Here is a 22,121-nt window from a genome sequence, read left to right as displayed (position 1 = left end):
CAAGAAATGTTTGAGCTCACCAAGATCCTTCATTTTAAATTTCTCATCCAACATTTGTTTCACGTTTCTGATAGCGTCCTCACCGTTGGCAGCTATGATTACATCATCAACCCAGATGATAAGAATCACTGTCTCACTCGCTGTCTGTCTGGAATATACACAATGGTCTACAGGATTTTGTTTGTAACCTTTTTCACATAAATGGTCATGTAACATCTTATTCCAGTTCCTGCCAGATTGTTTCAAACCATATAGTGATTTGTTTAGTTTACAGACCAGTTTTTCACCTGTGTCTGATTTTACTTCAAAACCTTCTGGTTGCTGCATATACACCTCACAATCAATTGGGGCATGCAAATAAGCAGTCTTCACGTCCATTTGATGGAGTTTAAAGTTGTGCTGTACTGCTAATTGCATCAGCGTACGCACTGACGTCATATCTGCAGTCGGCGAAAAGGTTTCTTTGTAATCAATGCCTTGGACTTGGCTATAGCCTTTAGCAACATATCTTGCTTTAAATGTTTTAGTCTGATTTGGGTTCTCTTTTATCACATACACCCATCTCCCCCCCACTGCATTTTTACCTTCTGGCAGCGTGGTTAAAGTAAACGTATTATTGTCTTTCAAGGATCTCATTTCATCTTCCATAGCATCTGACCAACACTTAGAGTTCGATGACTGCATAGCTTCTTCAAAAGTCTTTGGTATGTCGTACATCACCCTGTAACAGTAATCTACAGTCAGTGATGTTTGGTCGTCATCTGCAGTTTGGACATAGTCTTTCAGGTAATCTGGCCTTCTCCTGTTTCGTTTGGGATATCGTTCAGACTCTGTTCTATCACTCTGTTTGTCTGAGTTTTGTGCATCATTTATGCCATTGTCCTGAATGTCACTTTCAGGTTCCAGGATCATACTTTCATCTGATCTCTGGTCATTCCCTGTTTTGTCCTTTCTAGCGGGGTACTTCAAGATGTCCCCTGGAGTCAAATCATCATCTCCATTGTCATCAACCTGAGTGGTCTGGGTTTGGTGCTCAACCACACTTTTAGTGAGGAACTTGACCAACCTATGTCTAAGAACTCGTCCTGTTTTAGGGTAGTAGATTAGATACGACGGACTGTTTTTATCGTAACGCACAAAAACTCCTTCGTCACATCTCGTGTCTAACTTTTTTTTGTTGTGCCCGTAACCGTAGCAAACTGATCCAAAAATCCCCATCCTCGACATGTCTGGCTTCTTTCCTGTCAGCATGTAATAAGGGGTTTGCTTTGTGCGTCTGTTGTAACACCTATTACGAATTACTGCGGCAGTCATAACAGCATAAGTCCATAATCTTTTTGGCAGGTTACTTTCGATCAACATACACCGTGCCATTTCAAAAAGTGTTCGCCATTGTCTCTCGGCAGTCCCATTCTGATGAGGTGAATACGGCGCTGATGTCTCATGCCTTATCGTGTTTTTATTTAACAATGTCTGAAACTCTTTAGATGTAAATTCAGTTCCATTGTCTGATCTGATTCTCTTTACTTGCCCATAGGGGGCGACGTCTGCCAAAAACTTTTCAGTTGCTTTTACGGTGTCACTTTTAGCCTTTAGAAAGTACACAAACATTGTGCCTGAGTAATCATCAGTAAATGCTAACGTGTACCTGAACCCGTCTTTAGCTTCTGGTTCTATCGGTCCAGCTAAGTCAGTGTGCACTAGCTCTAATGCTTCTTCTGCTCTTTCATCAGGCTCTCTATTCCTGGTTTGGATAAATTTGCCTTTTGTACACACTTCACAGTCTTGGTAATGTTTAGCTTTACCTTTTATTTTCATACCCTCGGTAATGTTCTCTAGTTTAACCAAGTCTTCATAGTTGCAATGGCCGAGGATTTTGTGCCAAGTTTCTACATCATGACAGCCATTGCATTCGTCGTTGTCAACATAATGATCAGATGTAACACTGTTCAAATAGTATAGGCGTTCATATTCACTTATCTTAAACCTTGTCCCGTTCTTATGGATAAGCTGGTTGCAGCCCTTCTTGAAGGTTACTGAGGCTCCTTTGGCCGTCGCCGCCTGAACCGAGAAGATATCTTGCGGGTAAGAGGGAATGTAAAGTGCTCCCTCCAGTGTCGCCTTCACCTTTCGTCCCTCGCTGTCTTGTAGATAGACCTCCACATCTCCCCTCTTCAGTGCGACCCCACTCGTCCTGGTCCCGTCAGCTAATTCCATGAAGTGTCTTCCAGGTGTGAATGTCTCATCAAAACTCTTAAATCTCTGAATGTCCGTAATAATGTGAGAAGTGGCCCCTGTATCAACCATTAGGCCTCTCTGTTTCAGCCCTTGATTTCCACAGTCTTTAGCTTTGAACGCGAAACTATGATCTTCTGCATCGGTTACGTGTTTAGCAGTAATCTTCTTTCGTCGGCGACAGTCGCTGTCCTTATGCGTTGAGCTTTTACAGTAACCGCACCACTGCTTCACTTTTTGTTCTTTCCTTTCGGTCTTTGTGTAACACTCACGTGCTATATGACCCTCTTTTCCACAATTGTAACATATGATTTCTGCATTGTCTCTCTCTTTCTTCCAGTTATTTGCCTTCATCACATTGTCTTCAGAACATGTGGCCTTTTCGGTGCTCTCGTAGCTTCTTAATTTAGCTTTGAATTCACTAAATGTCATTGCTTTGTCACTGTGGGTTACATGTATGGCAAACGGCTTGAAAGATTCAGGCAACCCTTTTAGCACCATTGCAATAAGTAGTCCATCACTTAATGTCTCTTCTGCATTCCTCAGAGCTGTAATGGCAGTCTCAGCCCTTATCATATAGTCTGTGATGCTCTCACTGGGCGTTTTCTGTAGCGACGTTAGCTCCGTGTACAGGCTAATCACGCGTGGTGTCCCCTTACCGGCGTAGTGCTCTCTCAGAATTTCCAACGCTTTCCGTCCGTCATCCTTGGCATCTCTCATCACGAGTGAAAGACTTCTATCATCCAATACTTGGATTAGCTCTGCATAAGCTACTTCATTCTTTTCATCCAAGTCCTTGTCTTCTTCCTCCGACTCGCCGGGCTCATTCAGAATGGCAGCCTTTAGCCCAAGTAGCCACAGGTATCCCAGGAACTTTGTTTCCCACAATTCGTAGTTTCTCTCGTCTCCGTCGAAGCATAGACGGTTCCACCGGCTTCCCACATCCCTTCTGGGCCCATAACCTGTTGGAGGTTCCATTTTTTAGGGCAGAAATACCGGGGTAACTCGCATATCTCACGGAGGAATAAACCATACACACGTTGTTTAGAGTTTTACATCAGAGGGACACACCTTCCTCTGCGCCACCATTTATTACACACACACTTCCGTATTTATACCTTTCAGGTTAAGAGCACATACATATATGACAGGGCAACATAACCTCAGTGCGTTCTTATTGGATTTGTGGTTTGTTAGTTTCATGTCCAAGAGCAACATAGATGATAAATAACTGTATTCTTTTGGATGTGGCTTCCTACCAATTAATAAGTCAGTACCATATAAACATGCAGTGTTCCTCAGTTTCTCAGTTTGAGCTGCTCTTCACTCATCATGTCTTGTTTTAAACATCTGTATGGCAACAGCCAAACGCTCCACATGAAGCTTCTCAAAAGGCCTTAAAAACCAGTGGGTAATGTCATGGTGACTAGCATCTTTTATATATGGTTCATGGTTGTAATTGATCAGACTGAGCTGACTGTGACAGGAAGATGGCGCCTTTGCTCGGCTTGCCGTCTACCTGCCTATGCTGTATTGTATTTTATGCTTTTATATCAGCCCTGACGTTTAATATATGGAGCTATGCTGCTGTGATTTACGACCGTTCTTCCTTGCTCCACATCAAAGACTCTATGGAACGTCTTTATGATGACTGGGACAGTTATAGAAAAACTTTCCCCCCACCATTTGTGCACTCTTCCACCTCACCGGATTACTTCTTGCTACCAGCGAAACATGCCCTAAGCAATTCCAAGAAGAAATCGAGGAAAAGAGGCTGTAGGGCCGGCATCCAGGTACACATCAGACGAGCCTACAGAACGGAGATTTCCCGACTCGTCTGGAGGCGTCCCCGGTTTCTGCTGCCAGTTACCCTTCCAGATTTGATTGGAAATACGTACTTGCAGCCACTACAGCGTGGATCCTGCCCATCTGATGCTCTGGATTTTGCCAATTATCTCCCCACCGCTGCGCCTTCACAGCCCGCATCGCACAACCGGTGGTTGGCCCCGCCGGTTCCGTGGCGCTGCTGGAGACCTCGCGTGCGGGCACGGTGTTTGCTGTCAATTCCACTCCGACAAGCTGATGGGAAACCTGCACTGCCAGCTTTTAATCGGATCGCGCTCTTGAACGCCCGCTCCATCGCAAACAAATACCATGGCCTCTCTGTGTGAGGATCTAAACGTATTCTACGCTAGATTCGACACAGCGAACACCATGAGACCGGACAGTGTGCGCACCGCGGATGACGTCAGTGCGCACACTGTGTCTGAGGAGGATGTGCGGAGGTGCTTCAGGAAGGTGAACGCACGCAAAGCTACTGGTCCGGACGGGATTCCCGGCCGCGTCCTCAAGTCATGCGCGGCTCAGCTGGCTGGAGTGTTCACACACATCTTCAACCTTTCCCTCTCTCTGTCTGTAGTCCCAGCCTGCTTCAAAATGGCCACCATCGTCCCTGAACCCAAATCCTCCACCATCTCCTCATTGAACGACTGGCGACCTGTAGCCCTGACCCCCATCGTAAGCAAATGCTTCGAGAAGCTGGTCAGGGACTTCATCTGCTCTGCACTACCCGACTCACTGGACCCTCTACAGTTCGCATACCGCCACAACAGGTCCACTGATGATGCCATAGCCCTGACACTACACACTGCCCTGTCACACCTGGAGAAGAGAGACACGTATGTGAGAATGCTGTTTGTAGATTACAGCTCAGCATTCAATACCATCGTTCCCTCGAAGCTGGACAGGAAACTGCAGGATCTAGGACTGAGCAGCTCCCTCTGCAGCTGGATCCTTAGCTTCCTGTCTGACAGACGCCAAGTGGTCAGACTGGGCAGCATCACCTCATCCCCCGTCACACTGAACACTGGTGCTCCACAGGGGTGTGTACTGAGCCCTCTCCTGTACTCACTCTACACCTACGACTGCACGGCCACTAACAACTCCAACATCATTGTGAAGTTTGCGGACGACACTACAGTGGTGGGTCTTATCACCAACAGTGATGAGACAGCTTACAGGGAGGAGGTCAGCGCCCTGACCCACTGGTGTCAAGACAACCATCTCACCCTCAACGTCGCAAAGACAAAGGAGTTGATAGTGGACTTCCGGAGGTGCAGAGAAGTACACACCCCCATCACCATCAACGGCGCTGCTGTGGAGAGAGTGAGCAGCTTCCGGTTCCTTGGTGTACATCTGGCTGAGGATCTTACGTGGTCAGTACACACAAATAAAACAGTGAAGAAGGCGCAGCAGCGCCTCTTCTTTCTCAGGAGACTGAAAAGATTCGGCATGAGCCCCCGCATCCTCAGGACCTTCTATCACTGTGCCATTGAGAGCATCCTCACTGGATGCATCACCACCTGGTATGGCAACAGCACCGCCTACAACTGCAAAGCTGCAAAACTGCAAAGCGAGTAGTGCGGTGCTCTGAACGGATAATTGGAGGTGAGCTTCCCTCCCTCCAAGACATCTACAGGAAGCGGTGCCTGAGGAAAGCGGGGAGGATCATCAAGGACTCCAGTCACCCCAGCCATAAACTGTTCAGACTACTTCCATCAGGAAGGAGGTTCTGCAGCATCCGGTCCCGTACCAGCAGACTGAGAGACAGCTTCTTCCACCAGGCCATCAGACTGCTGAACACGTCATAGACACCTCAGCTTCACTACTGGAACTTTAACATTATGCACTCCATACTGTACAATAACGCCACTGTTTTGCACATGTCTCACTCTGTATATTTTATTTTATATATTTTATTTATTGTTTACTCTATTTAATTTGTAAAATATGTGTACACACACACACACACACACACACACACACGTAGAAAAATATTTAGTATACACATCCAGAAATGCATATACTATTATATATTGTACATATATTTATTAGTTTCAGATGTAGCCATTCTTGTATTTTGCTTGTTTACATTATTGTATTTTGCACAACTCTGTTGCTTGTGAAGCTCGCACACAAGAATTTCACTCAAATGTGCTGTACCAATGTACCTGCACATGTGATGTGACAATAAAAGTGATTTGATTTGATTTGATTTGAAACAAATCCTTCTCTCTGAATGAGCTCTTCACAAGGAAAAGCCTGGACTTTCTGTTTCTCACCGAAACATGGCAGAGGGATGGCGAATTTATTCACCTAAACGAACTGCGTCCTGCAGACTGCTCTTACTTGGGCGCCCCCCGTTTAGGTCGCCGTGGTGGAGGTCTTGCTGTTGTCTTTAAGGACAGTTTGCAGAGGTATGCAAACTGAAAACTGAAAACTATTCTTCCTTTGAGTCGCAAACAATTAAGGTGGGCTCTACGAACATCTTTCATTGTGTTTTAGTCTTTCGCCCTCCTGGCCCTGCTACTGAGTTCTTAAAGGATTTTATGGACTTCTTATCTTCTATTATCAAGCTGGAGAAAGTTTTAATTCTCGGGGATTTTAACATTCATATTGATGATGCCTCATCTAACTCTGCAGCTGAACTTCTATCTATATCCGAGTCTTAACTTTGTCCAACATGTCTCCGGTCCAACCCATGTAAAAGGCCATACCTTGGACCTTGTTTTTTCCTTTGGCCTCAACATTGGCAATGTGTTTGCTGAGGATGTACATTTGAGTGATCATAACTGTATCTTTGTTGAACTTAATTTTAGCTCTAAACAGACGCCTGTGAAGTTAAAAACTCATAGACGCATAATAACTGAGACTACTGCTGAGAGGTTCTCCATTATGTTTGACAGGTCTCCACTTTTTACCGGAAACGATGTAAATGTTCTTATTCAGTCTTTTAATAGGGAATGCACATCCATTTTGGATCAAGTGGCACCTATTAAAACAAGCTCGGCTTTACAAAAGAAGACATGCCCTTGGATAAATGAGTCTATCTTAAACTTAAGGAGAATATGCCGCAAAATAGAACGACTATGGAAGAAAACCAAACTTGACGTACACAGGCTCCATCTTCGAGATCTCATGCTCTCCTTAAATGACACAGTGAGAACTGTTAGATCAGAATATTTTTCTAGACTCATAACAAAAAACAAGAGAAATCCCAAGTTTCTTTTTGACAAAGTTAGTGCTATTGTCTCCCCAGATGTGGTACCTTTAGATGTACACTCTAAAGTAGATGGTAATAAACTCCTCCGATTTTTTGTTGATAAGATTAATGACATCAATGCTAAAATCTCCCCAAAGCTTTCTTGTTCTCCGAGTCAGGCACTCCCTTTGTACTCCTGGTCGACTTTTACAACAGTAACATATGATGAAATAGCAGCCCTGGTGGACAAAATGAAGCCGTCCGAGAGCCCCTCAGACATTATCCCCACTAAGCTTTTTATTAATGCCTTTGACACCATTGGTCCTTGGGTTGTGAACCTTTTTAATGTTTCTCTTCAGACTGGGGTATTCCCCAGCTTTTTTTAAACATGCCATTGTGGAACCAAGGCTCAAAAAACCCAACCTGGACCCAACACTACTTCAAAATTTAAGACCTATCTCCAAACTCCCATTTATGTCAAAACTCCTTGAGAAGGCAGTAGCTGTCCACTTTACGGCATACTTGGAGAAATATAACATCCATGACCGTTTTCAATCTGGGTAAATTGCATTCCACTGAGACAGCACTACTGAAAGTTACTGATGATATTATGATGTCAGCAGACTCCGGAGAATACACAGTCCTAGTCTTGTTAGACCTCACCTCAGCCTTTGATACAGTCAACCATACCATAAATGGTAAATGGCCTGCATTTGTATAGCGCTTTATTCAGTCCCTAAGGACCCCAAAGCGCTTCACACTACATTCAGTCATTCACCCATTCACACACTGGTGATGGCAAGCTACATTGTAGCCACAGCTGCCCTGGGGCGCACTGACAGAGGCGAGGCTGCCGGACACTGGTGCCACCGGGCCCTCTGACCACCACCAGTAGGCAAACATGGGGTTAGTATCTTGCCCAAGGATATTTGGCATGCAGCCAGGACACAGCCTGGGATCAAACCACCGACCTTCTGATTAGTGGCTGACCTGCTCTGCCACCTGAGCTACAGCCACCCATCCTGATAAACAGACTGAGAGACCTGGTTGGGATGTCTGGCTCTGTTCTAGACTGGTTTTCATCTTATATATCTGAAAGGAGTTTTAGTGTGTCTGCAGACCAGATCATGTCGGAATCTACAGAGTTGTTGTGTGGAGTTCCTCAGGGCTCTGTGCTGGGACCTATTCTGTTTTTAATATACATTCTTCCTTTAAGTCAGATAATACAGCAGTTTCCTGAAGTATTTTATCATCTTTTTGCTGACGATATTCAGCTACATTATTCGTTTAAGCCTGCTGAAGCTCATAAGCTCTCCAATCTGATTGACTGTTTAATGTTGGTTAAACAGTCAATGGTTGAACAATAACTGCTTACAGCTAAACCCGGCCAAAACAGAAACTCTGATTATTGCACCAGGCAGTGCAATACCTGATATTAAACGGCGACTGGGTGACTTAGGTTCCTCACAGAAACATAACCTTAGAAACTTGGGTGTCATTTTTGATGAAGCTTTTTCTTTGGAGGGGCATTTAAATCAGACAGTAAGAACCTGCTTTTTTCACCTGAGGAACATTTCTAAACTTAGATCCATCGTGTCAACAAGTGAACTCGAGATGATAATACATGCTTTTATCTCTACAAGACTTGATTACTGTAACAGCCTGTTTACTTGTTTAAACATGAAAGGGCTAGCCCGCCTACAGGTTGTTCAAAACTCTGCAGCGAGGCTACTGACCCGCTCGAACAAGGGTGCTCATATGACCCCTGTTTTAATGTCGCTGCACTGGCTACCAATCAGATTCAGGTTCCATTTTAAAATTCTAGTTTTAACTTTTAGAGCATTACAGAGACAGCCCCCCCCCCCCCCCCTACATTGCTGATCTGATTCATACACATACCTCCACTCGTAACCTGAGGTCAGCAAACCAAAACCTTTTAGTGGTCCTCCACACTCGTTTTAAAACCCGAGGGGACCGATCTTTCCAAGCTGTTGCACCCAGATTGCGGAATGCACTTCCCCTATTTCTACGGGGTTTGGACTCAGTGGAGACCTTCAAAAAGCAGCTAAAGACATTTTTATTTCAAAAAGCTTTTAATTAGACCAGGGTTTTCATGGTGTATTTTATGACTGTATTATGTTTTTACCTTGTAAAGCACTTTGTGACATATGTCTGTGAAGGGTGCTATATAAATAAACTTTACTAACTTACTTACTACTTACTGTACCAACTGTAGCAAATGTTCACATTTGAAATGGTCAATAAATGGTCGGACATTTAATTGATTGTTGAAATGTTTTTCTTTTTAGTTAATAGTGAAAGTTGGGTTCAATTTCACCAAAACATAGATAGTAATCTGACAAGTAAACTAGTTATAAAGTAAATTACACCATGTGTTATATTGTTGTAATGTTGGAAAATATGATGCTTAAATATATTCAAGCAGCAGCTGATCTAATTTACCCACCGTTTTTAGATTAAATGAGTCGTAACTTCTAATGTAAAGTTCAACGTAATAAATGATATACCGTGTTTATCTCTAGCCTGGTTTATTAGCTTTACTCTTTTTGAATAAAAGCACAGCTGCTTGATGATTTTAGCCATATCCTGTTCGTCATTTGTTTAAAAATTGTTTGTGCTTTTTGGTCTTTTTCTAAAGTCATGAGCTCCACTAATGTCAGTCCAAATAAAAAACTAGTCTCACGTTGATTAGAGCCATTGCCCTCCCCCTGCCCTGCAGCTATTCGCTAATGTGCTGCTATAGTCTTAATAATGAGAGCAGGAGGAGGCGGGCTGACTCCTGCTCACCTCTGTGCAGGCCCCTGCAGTGAGGGGGCCAACCAGTCAGTCGCTGCTGCTGATCTTTTCATGTTCAACAACAGCAGCCAAAGATCAAGTGAAACTTGAGAAATGACTCAGTTTTGTGGGTTCCTTCATCGATCTACATTCACATAATGTTGTTTTTGTGAAACCATGCTCATTCATAAATGAGTAAGTGTTGCTTATCTCTGGAAAACTGATGATTCTTTTTAATGAACATAATAAAAAAGCAGTTCTCTTAACAAATATTGTCACTGAGAAAATGTGTTTATTATTGTAAATTGGCTGTAAGTGTGAATGGGTGTGTCTGTGTGTCAGCCTTCTGATAACGGGCAGCATATTCAGCATATATACTTTGCCTCTCACCCTTGACAGCTGGGAGAAGCTTCAGCCTCCTTGTGAGCCTGGATTTGAAAGGCAGTGAAGAAAGGGGAGGGTTGGATCACAACAAACCATTTAGCAAACAACATTCTGTTTTCTTTCTTGCATGTATATTATACTTCATTCCCCAACAAATGGTTTGCATATAGTGCATGATATGAAGGATTACATTTTTATTCTCTTTTTGTTGTGCAATCCCTCATTTCTCATGCAGCTCCATTCAAACTGGAACTAACTGAGTTAAAAAGAAGAAGATTAATGCAAGCTCAAAGTGGATTACATGTCTAAAACAAGCCTGCTAATTGATTTATTATAGGAAAAACACACCCATAAAAACATCTGTCCCGCCCAGGACACAGCACAGAACTGCAGCACAGGCCTGTTTGTTTTCACTCTCAAATACTCAAAGATGTGGGAATGAATTACAAACACGTTTTGGGCTCTCGTGATCCTTGTACAGAGATTCAAATCTTAAAAACAGTGCAGTCGCATTTAGAGCTCCACTTTGATGATGATTACATGTATCTGGTGGAGAATCTGTCCTGTTCTACCAGAATAAAACCTACAGTGCAAAGACATGTACGCATTTTCATGGATGACTGCCATTTTGGAAAGAAATCAATTATATATGCTGTGCGAAATTCTTGAGCCAACCATCCATCTTCTTCCGCTTAGCTGGGATCAGGTCGCAGGGACAGCAGCTGAGGCAGGGTGGAGGGAGACCTCCCTCTCCCTTGCCACCTCCTCCAGCTTGTCCGGGGAAACACCAAGGCGTTCCCAGGCCAGCCGAGAGATATAATCTCTCCAGCGTGTCCTGGCTCTTCCCCGAAGCCTCCTCCCAGTGGGACATGCCCGGAACACCTCACCCAGGAGGCATCCTTGTCCGATGCCCGAACCACCTCAACTGGCTCCATTCGATGTGGAGGAACAACAGCTCTACTCTGAGCCCCTCCCGATGGCTGAACTTCTCACCCCATCTCTAAGGGAGAGGCCAGCAACCATTCCGCTAATTTCCTTTGGCTAATTTCTGCCGCTTTTATTCGCGATCTCGTTCTTTCTGTCACTACCCACAGCTCGTGACCATAGGTGAGGGTAGGGGCGTAGGTTAACTGGTACTTTCACCCTCAGCTCTCTCTTCACCACGACAGTACAGCGTCCACATCACTGCACATCTCTGTCAATCTTCTGCTCCCCTCAGTTGTGAACAAGACCCCGAGATGCTTAAACTCCTCACTTGTCCCTGACCCAGAGTGGGCACTCCACCCTTTTCCGGCTGAGGACCATAGCCTCAGACTGGGAGGTGCTGATTCTCATTCCCGCCACTTCCCACTCGGCTGTGAACCGCTCCATTGTGACCTGGAGCCCACCACCTGATAAAGCCAACAGAACCACATCATCTACGAAAAGCAGAAACGAGATTCTGACACCACCCAAGTTGTTACGCCTAGAAATTCAGACCATAAAACTTACGAGTCCAGCGCTTGTTGAGACCAAGCTCTTCCAGCGGGTGTATAAGGATCAAATGGCCCGTAGTAACCCGCCAACCCTCATTATTTTATACTTAGCTAGGAAAAAGAGAAATATTTACATAATACAAAATTAGGCAAAAACAGAGTTTATACAATTATAACAAGCCTGAAAGTCAATATTTGGTATGACCATCTTTATTCAACACAGCTTGAACTCTTGTAGGCAAATCTACTTGTAATTTCTTTAAAAGTGGTCTTTAGGAATAGTTCTCCAAGCCACCCGAAGAACACCCAAAATGTATCTTTGGATGTTGGCTGCATTTTTTTGTTTTGCTTTTTTTTTGTTGTTGTTCTTTGTCAAGGTGATCCCACTTTACAATAAAGTTGAGTTCCAGGCTCTGGGGAGGCCAATCCATGATTGATATTGTTTACTGGCACATCTTCTTTTGTCCCTGAAAGACACACTCACACCATGTTGAGACACGCCAAGTTTCTGGCTAATAGCTCTTTGGGGCTTATCGTGCTGGTGCAAAAGTACTAACTAAAGTACTAAGCATTGAAAAGAGCTTATCAGTTAATGTTAGATAGCTACCTAAAATCAATACATGCTCATTACATGTCACTGGCATAAGCATGCAGGGGTAGTAGTGACAAAACGAATCAAAATTTATTTCCAGTGTCCTCACTGACCACACAGGTTGTTGTGGTAAAGAAGTATTGGTGACTGTGCTTTATTGGCACGGTTAGAGGAAGTGTGTTTCCATGCAGTATCTGGTCTTTAAATCTAAAATCATTAGCCGTTTCCAGGTCCAAACTTTCAGGTCAGGGACAAATGTAAATCATGGCAGGATGCTGTAAACGGACCAAACTTCAGTCAGGAGAACAACTGAGATAATCCATCCACAATTTGGCTTAACAGAGCAGTTAAAAAACAAACAAAAGAAAGCCTTGTTTTGCTTTCCATGTGGATGTTTCTGTGTGATGTGGCGTGTCACATACAAACAATGACTAATATGGATTTAATATTGTTCAGTACCAGTGTACAAGCCGGCACGGTGGTTAGCACTGTTGCCGCACAGCAAGAAGGTCCTGAGTTCAATTCCACCATCAGGCCAGGGTCTTTCTGTGTGGAGTTTGCATGTTCTCCCCGTGTTTGCGTGGGTTCTCTCCAGGTACTCCGGCTTCCTCCCACCGTCCAAAGACATGCAGCTTGTGGGGATAGGTTAATTGGATAATCCAAATTGCCACTAGGTGTGAATGTGCGAGTGAGTGTGAATGGTTGTCTGTCCTTGTGTGTTGGCCCTGCGACAGACTGGCGACCTGTCCAGGGTGTACCCTGCCTCTCGCCCTATGACAGCTGGGATAGGCTCCAGCGCCCCCCGCGACCCTGAAAAGGATAAGCGGAAGCGAATAGATGGACGAATGGATAGTACAAGTGTATGATTTGATGTTAAAAACACCAAACTTGCAAATCTAGTGGCTCTTAAGCTGTGCACACAGTGGAAATGTATATAAAATTGTGACGGCCTCTTCCTTTAATTGTGATTAATGTTCTCCTCTTTCGGTCACTGCGACCTTCTCTTTTCCTCTGATAAGAATTCTCCCATGTAAGGCCAGGACAGCAGCCGAGTCTCCGAAGGGAAGGGCTGCCCAGCCAAGTGTGAGGGAGATGTAGCGAGATGTGTATCATTTAATTGGACAGGGCAACCTACTGACCTGGGACTGAGCCAACAGCCAACTCCAAAAGCTTTAGAGCAGCTCAGTGTTTATGATCAGGGGAGAGAGCTAGATGAGCTGAGATGTGGGGGGAGAGGGCACAAGTAAAGAAATGGAGGATATTGAGTTGCCGTTCACAAATGAAATCTGTCTGGCATTTTTATTTTGTCGACTTGTCTTAATGAAAATAAAAATGTTCCATCACAAAACACTCAAAAGTATGACACACTGTGACTGTCTACAAAGCAGCGCAAGGAAGCAATCAAAGAGCTTTTCCCAGAATCACTGAGACTTCTCAGAAGAAAGCAGTCATCCTTTGGTGAATCAGAGGATGGATGTGTCATTGTTGAGTTTAACCTGGAGGTAAGGAAAGAGATGAGGCAGAAAACACAGTCACCGTGAAGCTCAACAGAGACTTTATCTGGTAGAATCTCACCGCCTCACAGTGGTGTTACTGCAGTTACCTAGAATTGCTTTTGAATTAAAAATATATTCATTTATTCAGTGGTTAAACCTGTCATTTTCAGATTTGTAAGGTCAGCATCATTTACTAAATGTAAGTCTGATCAAGCTTTGCACATCTGGTCACTACATTTCACATCTGTGGGTTGTTCATTACAAAATCATTCAGAAGATTAAAATAATCTCTAGTGGAAATCCTGGGTTCAAATATTACATTTCACGTTAATATTACATTACAATTTAGAAACAATCTGAAATAAATTCCAATTTACTTATTTTCACCCTAAAAGGATGTCACTGTTGCTCTTGTTTATGTCGAATTAAGTTCAAGATGTAATTCTTAGAAGTCCTAAAAGTGCTTAAAGTGGATGAAGACAGGCTGGGGGATATGGTTGAATAATCCAGAAAAGTACATAAGTCGACTTTGAGTCAGTACAGTTTTGTCAAACAGTGTACCTTCATGCTTGAGCAGGTTGCTGTACTGACGACTGAGTCAGACAAAGTCAGACAGTGTGAGATAAAAGGGTTTAAAAAACAAAATGTTTGTATCTGTGCCAAATAAAATGATCAAAGACTGCAAAAAAAGAAACTACAAAAAACAAGCATCAATGTCAGTTCTGTCACCATCTTTGTCTGAATTCTAACTTGGTCAGCGCCAATTCTTGAATTACGACTTGCCACCTTCAGAAAGACTTGATCTATTCAAGCAAACAGGTCATCTGAACATATTTAGTTCAGCCTTATTAGTACCTGATATATTCAAGAAATCCATCATCAACAAAATTATCTGTTAAGGCTAAAATTGAATGTACAGTGAGTTGATGCCAGCAGAGAAAAGAAAAGGTTTCATGTGGATTATTTGATGCTAAAGGTCAGCAGCTGAGTGGGAGGTAAGGCGAGGGGAGTGGTGGGACAGCAAGGCGGGCAGTCACCACCTCTCAGAATCTGTGGGAGTTAATATGATACTGTGGGGGTGAGTTGGGGGAGTAGGGTGGGGGGAACGAATGATACTTACTGAATCGGGGGACATTCCTGACCTTGGCTGCTGCCCTCAGGGGTTCAGGGTAGTATGGCAGCTTATTTGTGTATATTATCACTGACCTAAAGACCTCGTCTGTTTGAAGTGTCAGCAGTGCCTTTTCTTCCTCTATCCTCTTTTGTCTTCTCTGTCTCCTGCTCAAACATGTTTGCAACAACATGTACATCTTTACTTCTGCAGCTCTTCATTCATGTGTATCTGATGTGTGAAACAGCAAAGGGCGACGTCACCAAGCGACTGACGGGGTTTGTTTCTCTCTTTGTCTCTAGGAAGCTGACTCTTTGCCAGGCCCTGACCTTTGTCCTGCTGCTGGTCCTTCCCGTGTCCCTGTCCTCACCGCAGAGTGTAAGCCCAACCCACCCACATCAGCACAAGCTCGTCAGCCAAGGCTCCTTTTTAAATGACGTGACTCTGTGGAAGCTTCCTAAGCTGTACTGAGTTGTCATGAGTTTGGTTCTTAAGCTTAACCAAACTGAGGCTGGGATTAACCATCGTTTTCATTTTCATACTTTTATGATGTAGTGGCAAACAGCAGATACACTGAAACATTAGCTTTTCAGTCAAATCATCAGTCTTAAGGGCAGAGGCGGAGGCAGACATTTGATACACCTGGGGCTTAGCCCTAAAGGGTAGTATGCATGTGGGATGGGGGGGGGGGATTAATAGGCTCTGTTTTGAGTTTTGTTCAAAAGAGAATGACTTCATATAAGAAAAAAAAAATATATTTCACATATGCAGGACACCTTAAACTATTTTTATAATTAAGCAGCGAGGCAGAACAAAGTCGGGGCTGTATCAAGACACACAGACTAAACCCCAATTCAACCAGACCCAGAACTGATCCGGAATTAAAACAGGACTACAACAGTTCAAAATCAGGACTACTTAGGATTTAACCAAAACAGAATCGTAATCAGAACTAGATGATAGTAGCACTAAAAATCATCATAGACCTGCACTACACTTATTTTTTAATTCTACCAAAGTCCACTATTTAGATTCAGAAACGTTTATATAATTATTTAGCAGTGTTGTGCAAACAAGCCTGCAAAACTTAATAAATATAGAATTTGAAAAATAACAAACCTAACGGTGATACTTTCGGTAAACAACCATTTGACTAACATGTGTCTCACCTGCTCTTGTTCTCTCTCTCTCTCTCTCTCTCTCTCTCTCTCTCTCTCTCTCTCTCTCTCTCTCTCTCTCTCTCTCTCAAACAACAACATCATAAAATATACAGTGGAAACCAGATGTTTAAATACTCTTCAGATAAAAACACTTTTTTAATTGTAACATCAAATCAGACTAAATGTTTATTTTTTTTAGATTGATAAATATAAAAACATATTTGTTAACTTTAAGAGTAAAGAGAGAAACTGTCTGTATTTCTTAATTGCAAATGGCACCAAATTGTATTCAAACTGAGCCACACTTATGGAGCTCCACAGTTCTGTTCCTGGTGTTTTGGTTGACATCTCTTAATTTTCCCATGTCACAGAAACAGGCTCTGTGTTTTGCCTTATATGCATCCACAGCTGTGCCACCAGTTTACTCACATGGACTCTACTAACCAATCAGAAGCTTCTTCAGCTCAGAATGGAATCGTCTGCAGTTTTCTTATTAATGAACAATAAACTTAGTGTACATGTACTCCTAAATTTGATGAAAGTGATAAAAATAGAAGCTCTGTCTCTCTTTATTCTGACATTTAACTAATTCAAAAGATATTTCAATATTTATTTATCCAAAACAAAACAAGTTTACTCTAAATTGATGTTGTACAGTAAAAACATGTTCTTGTGTTTTCCATAAAGTGTATGTAAATATCTGGTTTCAGCTGTGAATGTACTGCTGTGTGTTGAAGTTCCTCTTGTTTTGCATAGAAATATACTGAACAACATACAAAGCATAATATATAAAATAACATCTACCTGAGTTTTTTCTTTGAAAGAAGCTCCTTATGTCCATTCTTGTATATCAGTGCATTACTGAAACCGATTTATTTAGCCGTGGAGGGTAACAACTGAAAATATGAAATAAACACACATGTAAGCTGAGACTCTCTAAAGAAACAGCATTGTTGTTGTTCCGCTTTTCATTTCGCCGTTTGTTGATTCACGGGAAGAGAAAGTAACGTAATATGGGTCAAGTGATCAGTTTGATATCAATCTTTTGTGATTCACCGTCATATTTACATTATTTGTACAGTACGAATGATTTGCTTTGGTACCTGGTCAAACGTCAGTTCTCCTCTGTCTGCCTCCCTGCGCTTCTCCAACAGCGCACTCGCAGACAGCAGCTGCCCCCGCCCCCTCGCTCAGTGTCTGAGCTCGGATCATACCAATATTAGGGGGGATTTACGCACAGTCATAAATTCCCAAAGTGTGCACTATGTGCTTCGAATACTGTGTGTAGTTTTTGTTTTATACAGTTGTCAGCCAGGCATCTAACTATGAAAAAATTACACTCCAAAAGACCCCAGGCTTCTGAAAAAACAACCCGGGCTTAAGCCCAGCAAGCCACCCCACCCCACCGCTCCGCCACTGCTTAAGGGGTGTTCAAATTCATAGGCTGTATCCTCCTGAGGACCCGGCCTTAGCGGTCCACGTGGGCCGGGTAGGCCAGAAGTGAGCGGCTGTGAAATTGGACGGTCCAGCCTTCAGATTTGCGTCACCAGCTGTCTCGGTGGAGTTTAGCTGTCTGCTCCTTTCTATCTAAAATATAACAGGACACAGGAGTAAACTCTCGACCATCTCACACTTCTGTTTAATCAGTTTTCTGTTTGATGTTTATTTAGCTGTGTGAAAACTAGAACTTTAATCTCAGCCAAACCGATTTACTCAGGAACAAATAAAACATTGAAATAAAAACAAACAATAACATTTTTAAGTTATTAAGTGACTTATATATCACGTTTAACCTGAGTAGCGAAAGACTGTGGGGGTCTGAAAACCATGTGTCGGGAGTTTGCCATTCTCAGCGGCTCTAGTGACCCTCGAGCTCCCGGCGAGCTATCGAGCTGGTGGGTAACAGACGTCTCCTAAAATGTCGGAGCACTTTTGCAAATATGTGACATTGTGATAAACCAAGCAGATATTTGAACTTTACACAGCTACATTCTCGCCTGAAAATATCTTAAAAGTGAAAGAGTAATAAGAGTAACAACTAAGTAGCGTCCGCCATTATTGGAAACTGGAATTGGCTGGGCCGTACAATGAATTCTGGGATATTCTGGGGAAAATGAGGACGCATTTGTCGACCATATTTGGCGGAGTCTACGAATTTGGACACCTCCATAGTTTAGCTAAGAATTCACTTTTTTTGTATAGCTGCTAACAGCTAACAAAAATCGCTCGCTCTCAAGCCAACAAATGTTCTGGTGCTAATTATAGACTGTATATAAAAGATAAACATAGCGACCTTGATGAAAAGGTCACACATTAGTTTTAAACTCTTCATAGCTTTGGACAGATTGTGTTTTGGAGTGGCCAGAGGCTGGAGGGCTAACATATTAGCTCAGCTCAAGGTAGCAAGCTTGGTTAGTACGCTAACCAACAACTCTACCTTGCAGCAGGATGGATTATTTGTAATAATATCTTCCAGAAAGCACCAACACCGATCAGCTGTAGCTGCCTAGTTTGAGACACCTGTCATTAAAAGCAGCTACAACCCCGACTTCAGTTTCAAGATGGCTGTTAAAAAAATAACAACTCGCTCATGCTCTAGTAGAAACTGAAGGACTTTTTGTACCAATTCTACATTGACCTAATGTTTAAGCCCCAGAGGAGACAGCTTGATGGTAATGAGACACATGAATCAAGAATGGAGACATTGATCAGTAAATCAATGGTTAATAAGTGTGCTGTAAAAAATGAAAGAGTGACCTAGGAGAGGCTAAAAGTTAAACAAAATGGCACTACTGGTGATTTATTTTCTCTGTTACTTGTTATTGAATCATCCACTGATGTATACTGTTGGTATTCTCCTTATTAATGAAAAATCATTATAATATTTATCTTTTTTGGTGTATTTTAAATATCTTTGATCTTACTATGACAATTTTCCTGTTATAGCGCTCCATAAATTGTATTCCAGGGCTCTAGAGTGCGACCAATTTAGTTGCAAATGCGACCAAATTTTTCAATGGTGCAACTAAAAAAAAAATCTTAGGTCGCACCGGTGCGACCAACTTTTTGAGTAACAAAAAAAACCAAACAAACAAACAAAAAAAACCTCCGCAACTCTAAAAGACACACATTATGCCCCTATCGTGGTCTAAATCAATCAGAGACAGTCAGGGGCGGGGCCTCTCTGATTGGTCATGGTCCAGATATTCCCGTAGTCCTTCATGTGTACGTTTGAAAGTGCAGGCGGATAGAGAGAGGTGAGTAGCTTGAATAAAGCGATATCGATTCATTAAATCCTGAATCGACATTTAAATATAAACTTATTTTACCAGAAACACCAGAATCTCAGGTTAAAGCTCATAAAACTATTTCAACAACCACCAAACAGTAAATGAGAGCAGGTACACGACCAAAATTCACTGAACCAGCAGCAAACCACGCTTCACATTTGATAAACATCACCATTAATTCCCTCTTACTTTTGCTGTTTTGCTTCCACCACGATAAAAATCACACTTCATGCACAGCTCTCTCTCTCTTTCTCTCTCTCTGTGTACTTCAAGAACAGTTTCCCATCTCAAATCTGTTTTCTGCATTATTCATTTGCTTATTACCCATCAGTCTACCGTTGTTTACGGCGCTGTCGACCGCTGTTTTTTTTGTTTTGTTTTGTTTACTTAACCACGTCGGACAAGAAAGACTGATTTCTGCTGTTCAATACTGAAGACATTTAAACTTTTTAAAATTATGCAAAATGCAGAATATTTTTAAGTTTATCTGCTATAAAAAGCCAGGCCAGGAAAATCTGCTTCATGTTTTTCTGAGTTTTATCCTCCGTTACTTTGACACAAAGGCCTCTGCTGTGATGTTCACATCTCTGATAAAGTCTCACAAGTGTCAGTGCTGATCAATGATCAGAATTATAATATTTCTGACTCTCTGAGGCAAAATTGAATCGAATTGGGACTTTGTGAATCGAATCGAATGGATTATAGAAATCAGTGATGATACCCAGCCCTGGTGAGCAGCCTAGGCCTGAGAGGTGGATGTAGCTGTGGGTAATGAGAAAAGATGAAAAGAACGATTGATAACTTTTTTGTTAAGGCCTGATCCGTCTGACATTCATAGCCAGCTCTGACATGAACCCATTAACCTCTGAGCACTGAAAAAGCACAGTGTGTCCAGAGAACACATTATATGTCGTCATAAATGCACTGCCCAAGTGTCCCCACTGCCTTTCAGCGGCAGGCAGCAGCAAACAGGTCGTCAGAGGAGACCGATGTGATGATTACGTTTAACATTGGCACTCTTTGGCAATATTGTAGACAAAGCACTTTGTACAAGCACAAGATTGTTAGTTAATCATTTACAAATCAATATTGTCTGTATAGACAGAAATTTCCCCCCCCAAAAAGTGCACAGGTAAAACTACAGTGTTAAGCGATGCGGTTGAAAAATTTGGGTGCGCCTAACTTTTGTGCTGGTGCACCTAAGAAAAAAAATTTAGGTGCACCAGTGCAACTGTGGCAAAAAGTCAGTCTAGAGCCCTGTATTCCCACAGATTTTAAGGAATTCACTGAAAGTTGGATGACGTATGTGTTGAGTTTTGCAAGAATGGAAGAGAGTGTTTTAACAAATGGCATCGTGTTTTATTTGCATGTGAAACCTGCCAGCGCCTAAAGCCATATCCCAAAGCCGCCCCCACGTTATCCTGTCTTCATGCCTTCTTTTTCTTACAGTTCAGAGTTAAATATTGTGATTAAGGCCATTTGTGAGGAAGAAAAATCCCAACTTTCAGGTCCCAAAGAGGAAAATCCAGCTCATTTAGATAATAAACCAATCACAGACCATAGACTAGTCACAGCGATTGAGCCGATTGGCTTTTTCTTGCAGGGTGTTTGTCCTCTGATGGGATTTTGTCTTGAGCAGAGGAGCGCTGCTCCAAGCCAGCATCCTCATTGTCTCCTATTCTGTTGTGTTTGTCGCTGCTATGCCACCTTTTCCCATCTTACCGCATCTTTCATCGCTATTTGTCTTGAGGTCAAGCAGACAACCATCCAACCTTCCCCGAGGGCTGACTGGAATAACCACACTCAGACACTGCCCCCCCCTCCCAGCTGCTGTGACACCTCAAACAGACCAATGGATCCATTCTTCATTCTTCATTTTCGTGTTACAGTTGTGTCATTTCAAAAAGACTAGTAACACATTATTTTCAATCCTTGTTTCAGAGTTGTTTACACTGCTGAAACATCTTTTGCTCTCGGTCATTGTTGCAGCTGTGCTGGCAGCGTCTCGGGTGGCCACGGCAAAAACAGAACATGAAATACACCAGACTTGGACATGGTGTAACCCCGCCACAGGCTTGGTGTATTTCCCCTTGGATTCAGAGAACAGCATGTACAGATGTTATTGCTTCACTTTTATAGGGCTGTGATGCTTCTGCGTTTCTTTGTTCTCACTGGGAACTTTGGTTTATGGCTGCAAAGAAACAGCCATTTCAGTTACTGTGTAAGCCTTACTGCAGCGCCCCCAGCTGTGTGGACGCCAGTATCTGCAGGTTGTTTACGTGTCTTTAAGTGTTTCTAGATACTGCAGCTCTCATAATTATCAAAAACATCTATGCTACGTGAAATCATATGCTTACAACTGCTACCGATATTTAGTGATTAATAAAAAAAAAAATTGCATTCATCACCACAAAAAACAATCATTCGTCTCTTAACACCGAAACTGTTAAATGAATTCATGACTGATAAAAAAAATTACAAAGTGCAAATGAAATAAAAGGAGGAAAACTGTGAGGAGGGGGAGTTGGCCGTCCGACTGCG

At 42.7% G+C, this 22,121-nt stretch overlaps 1 protein-coding gene across 1 annotated transcript in view; it reads left to right on the top strand.

Moving 5' to 3' along the window:
- Positions 1–22,121, top strand: part of adamtsl5 (ADAMTS like 5) — a 63,087-nt gene that overhangs the window by 10,397 nt on the left and 30,569 nt on the right. Inside the window, exon 2 of the mRNA XM_085276927.1 lies at positions 15,433–15,508. Coding sequence (XP_085133053.1) covers positions 15,433–15,508 — 76 coding nt within the window. The remainder of the gene's footprint in view (positions 1–15,432; positions 15,509–22,121) is intronic.

The sequence above is a fragment of the Mchenga conophoros genome, linkage group LG1 (genome assembly GCF_057382185.1).
Source record: "Mchenga conophoros isolate Kocher_MC1m ecotype Shallow Benthic linkage group LG1, M_conophoros_male_GT1.1, whole genome shotgun sequence".
NCBI lineage: Eukaryota > Metazoa > Chordata > Actinopteri > Cichliformes > Cichlidae > Mchenga > Mchenga conophoros.
Note: the sequence above shows the minus strand (reverse complement) of the source record. Positions and strands in the feature narration are given on the sequence as shown.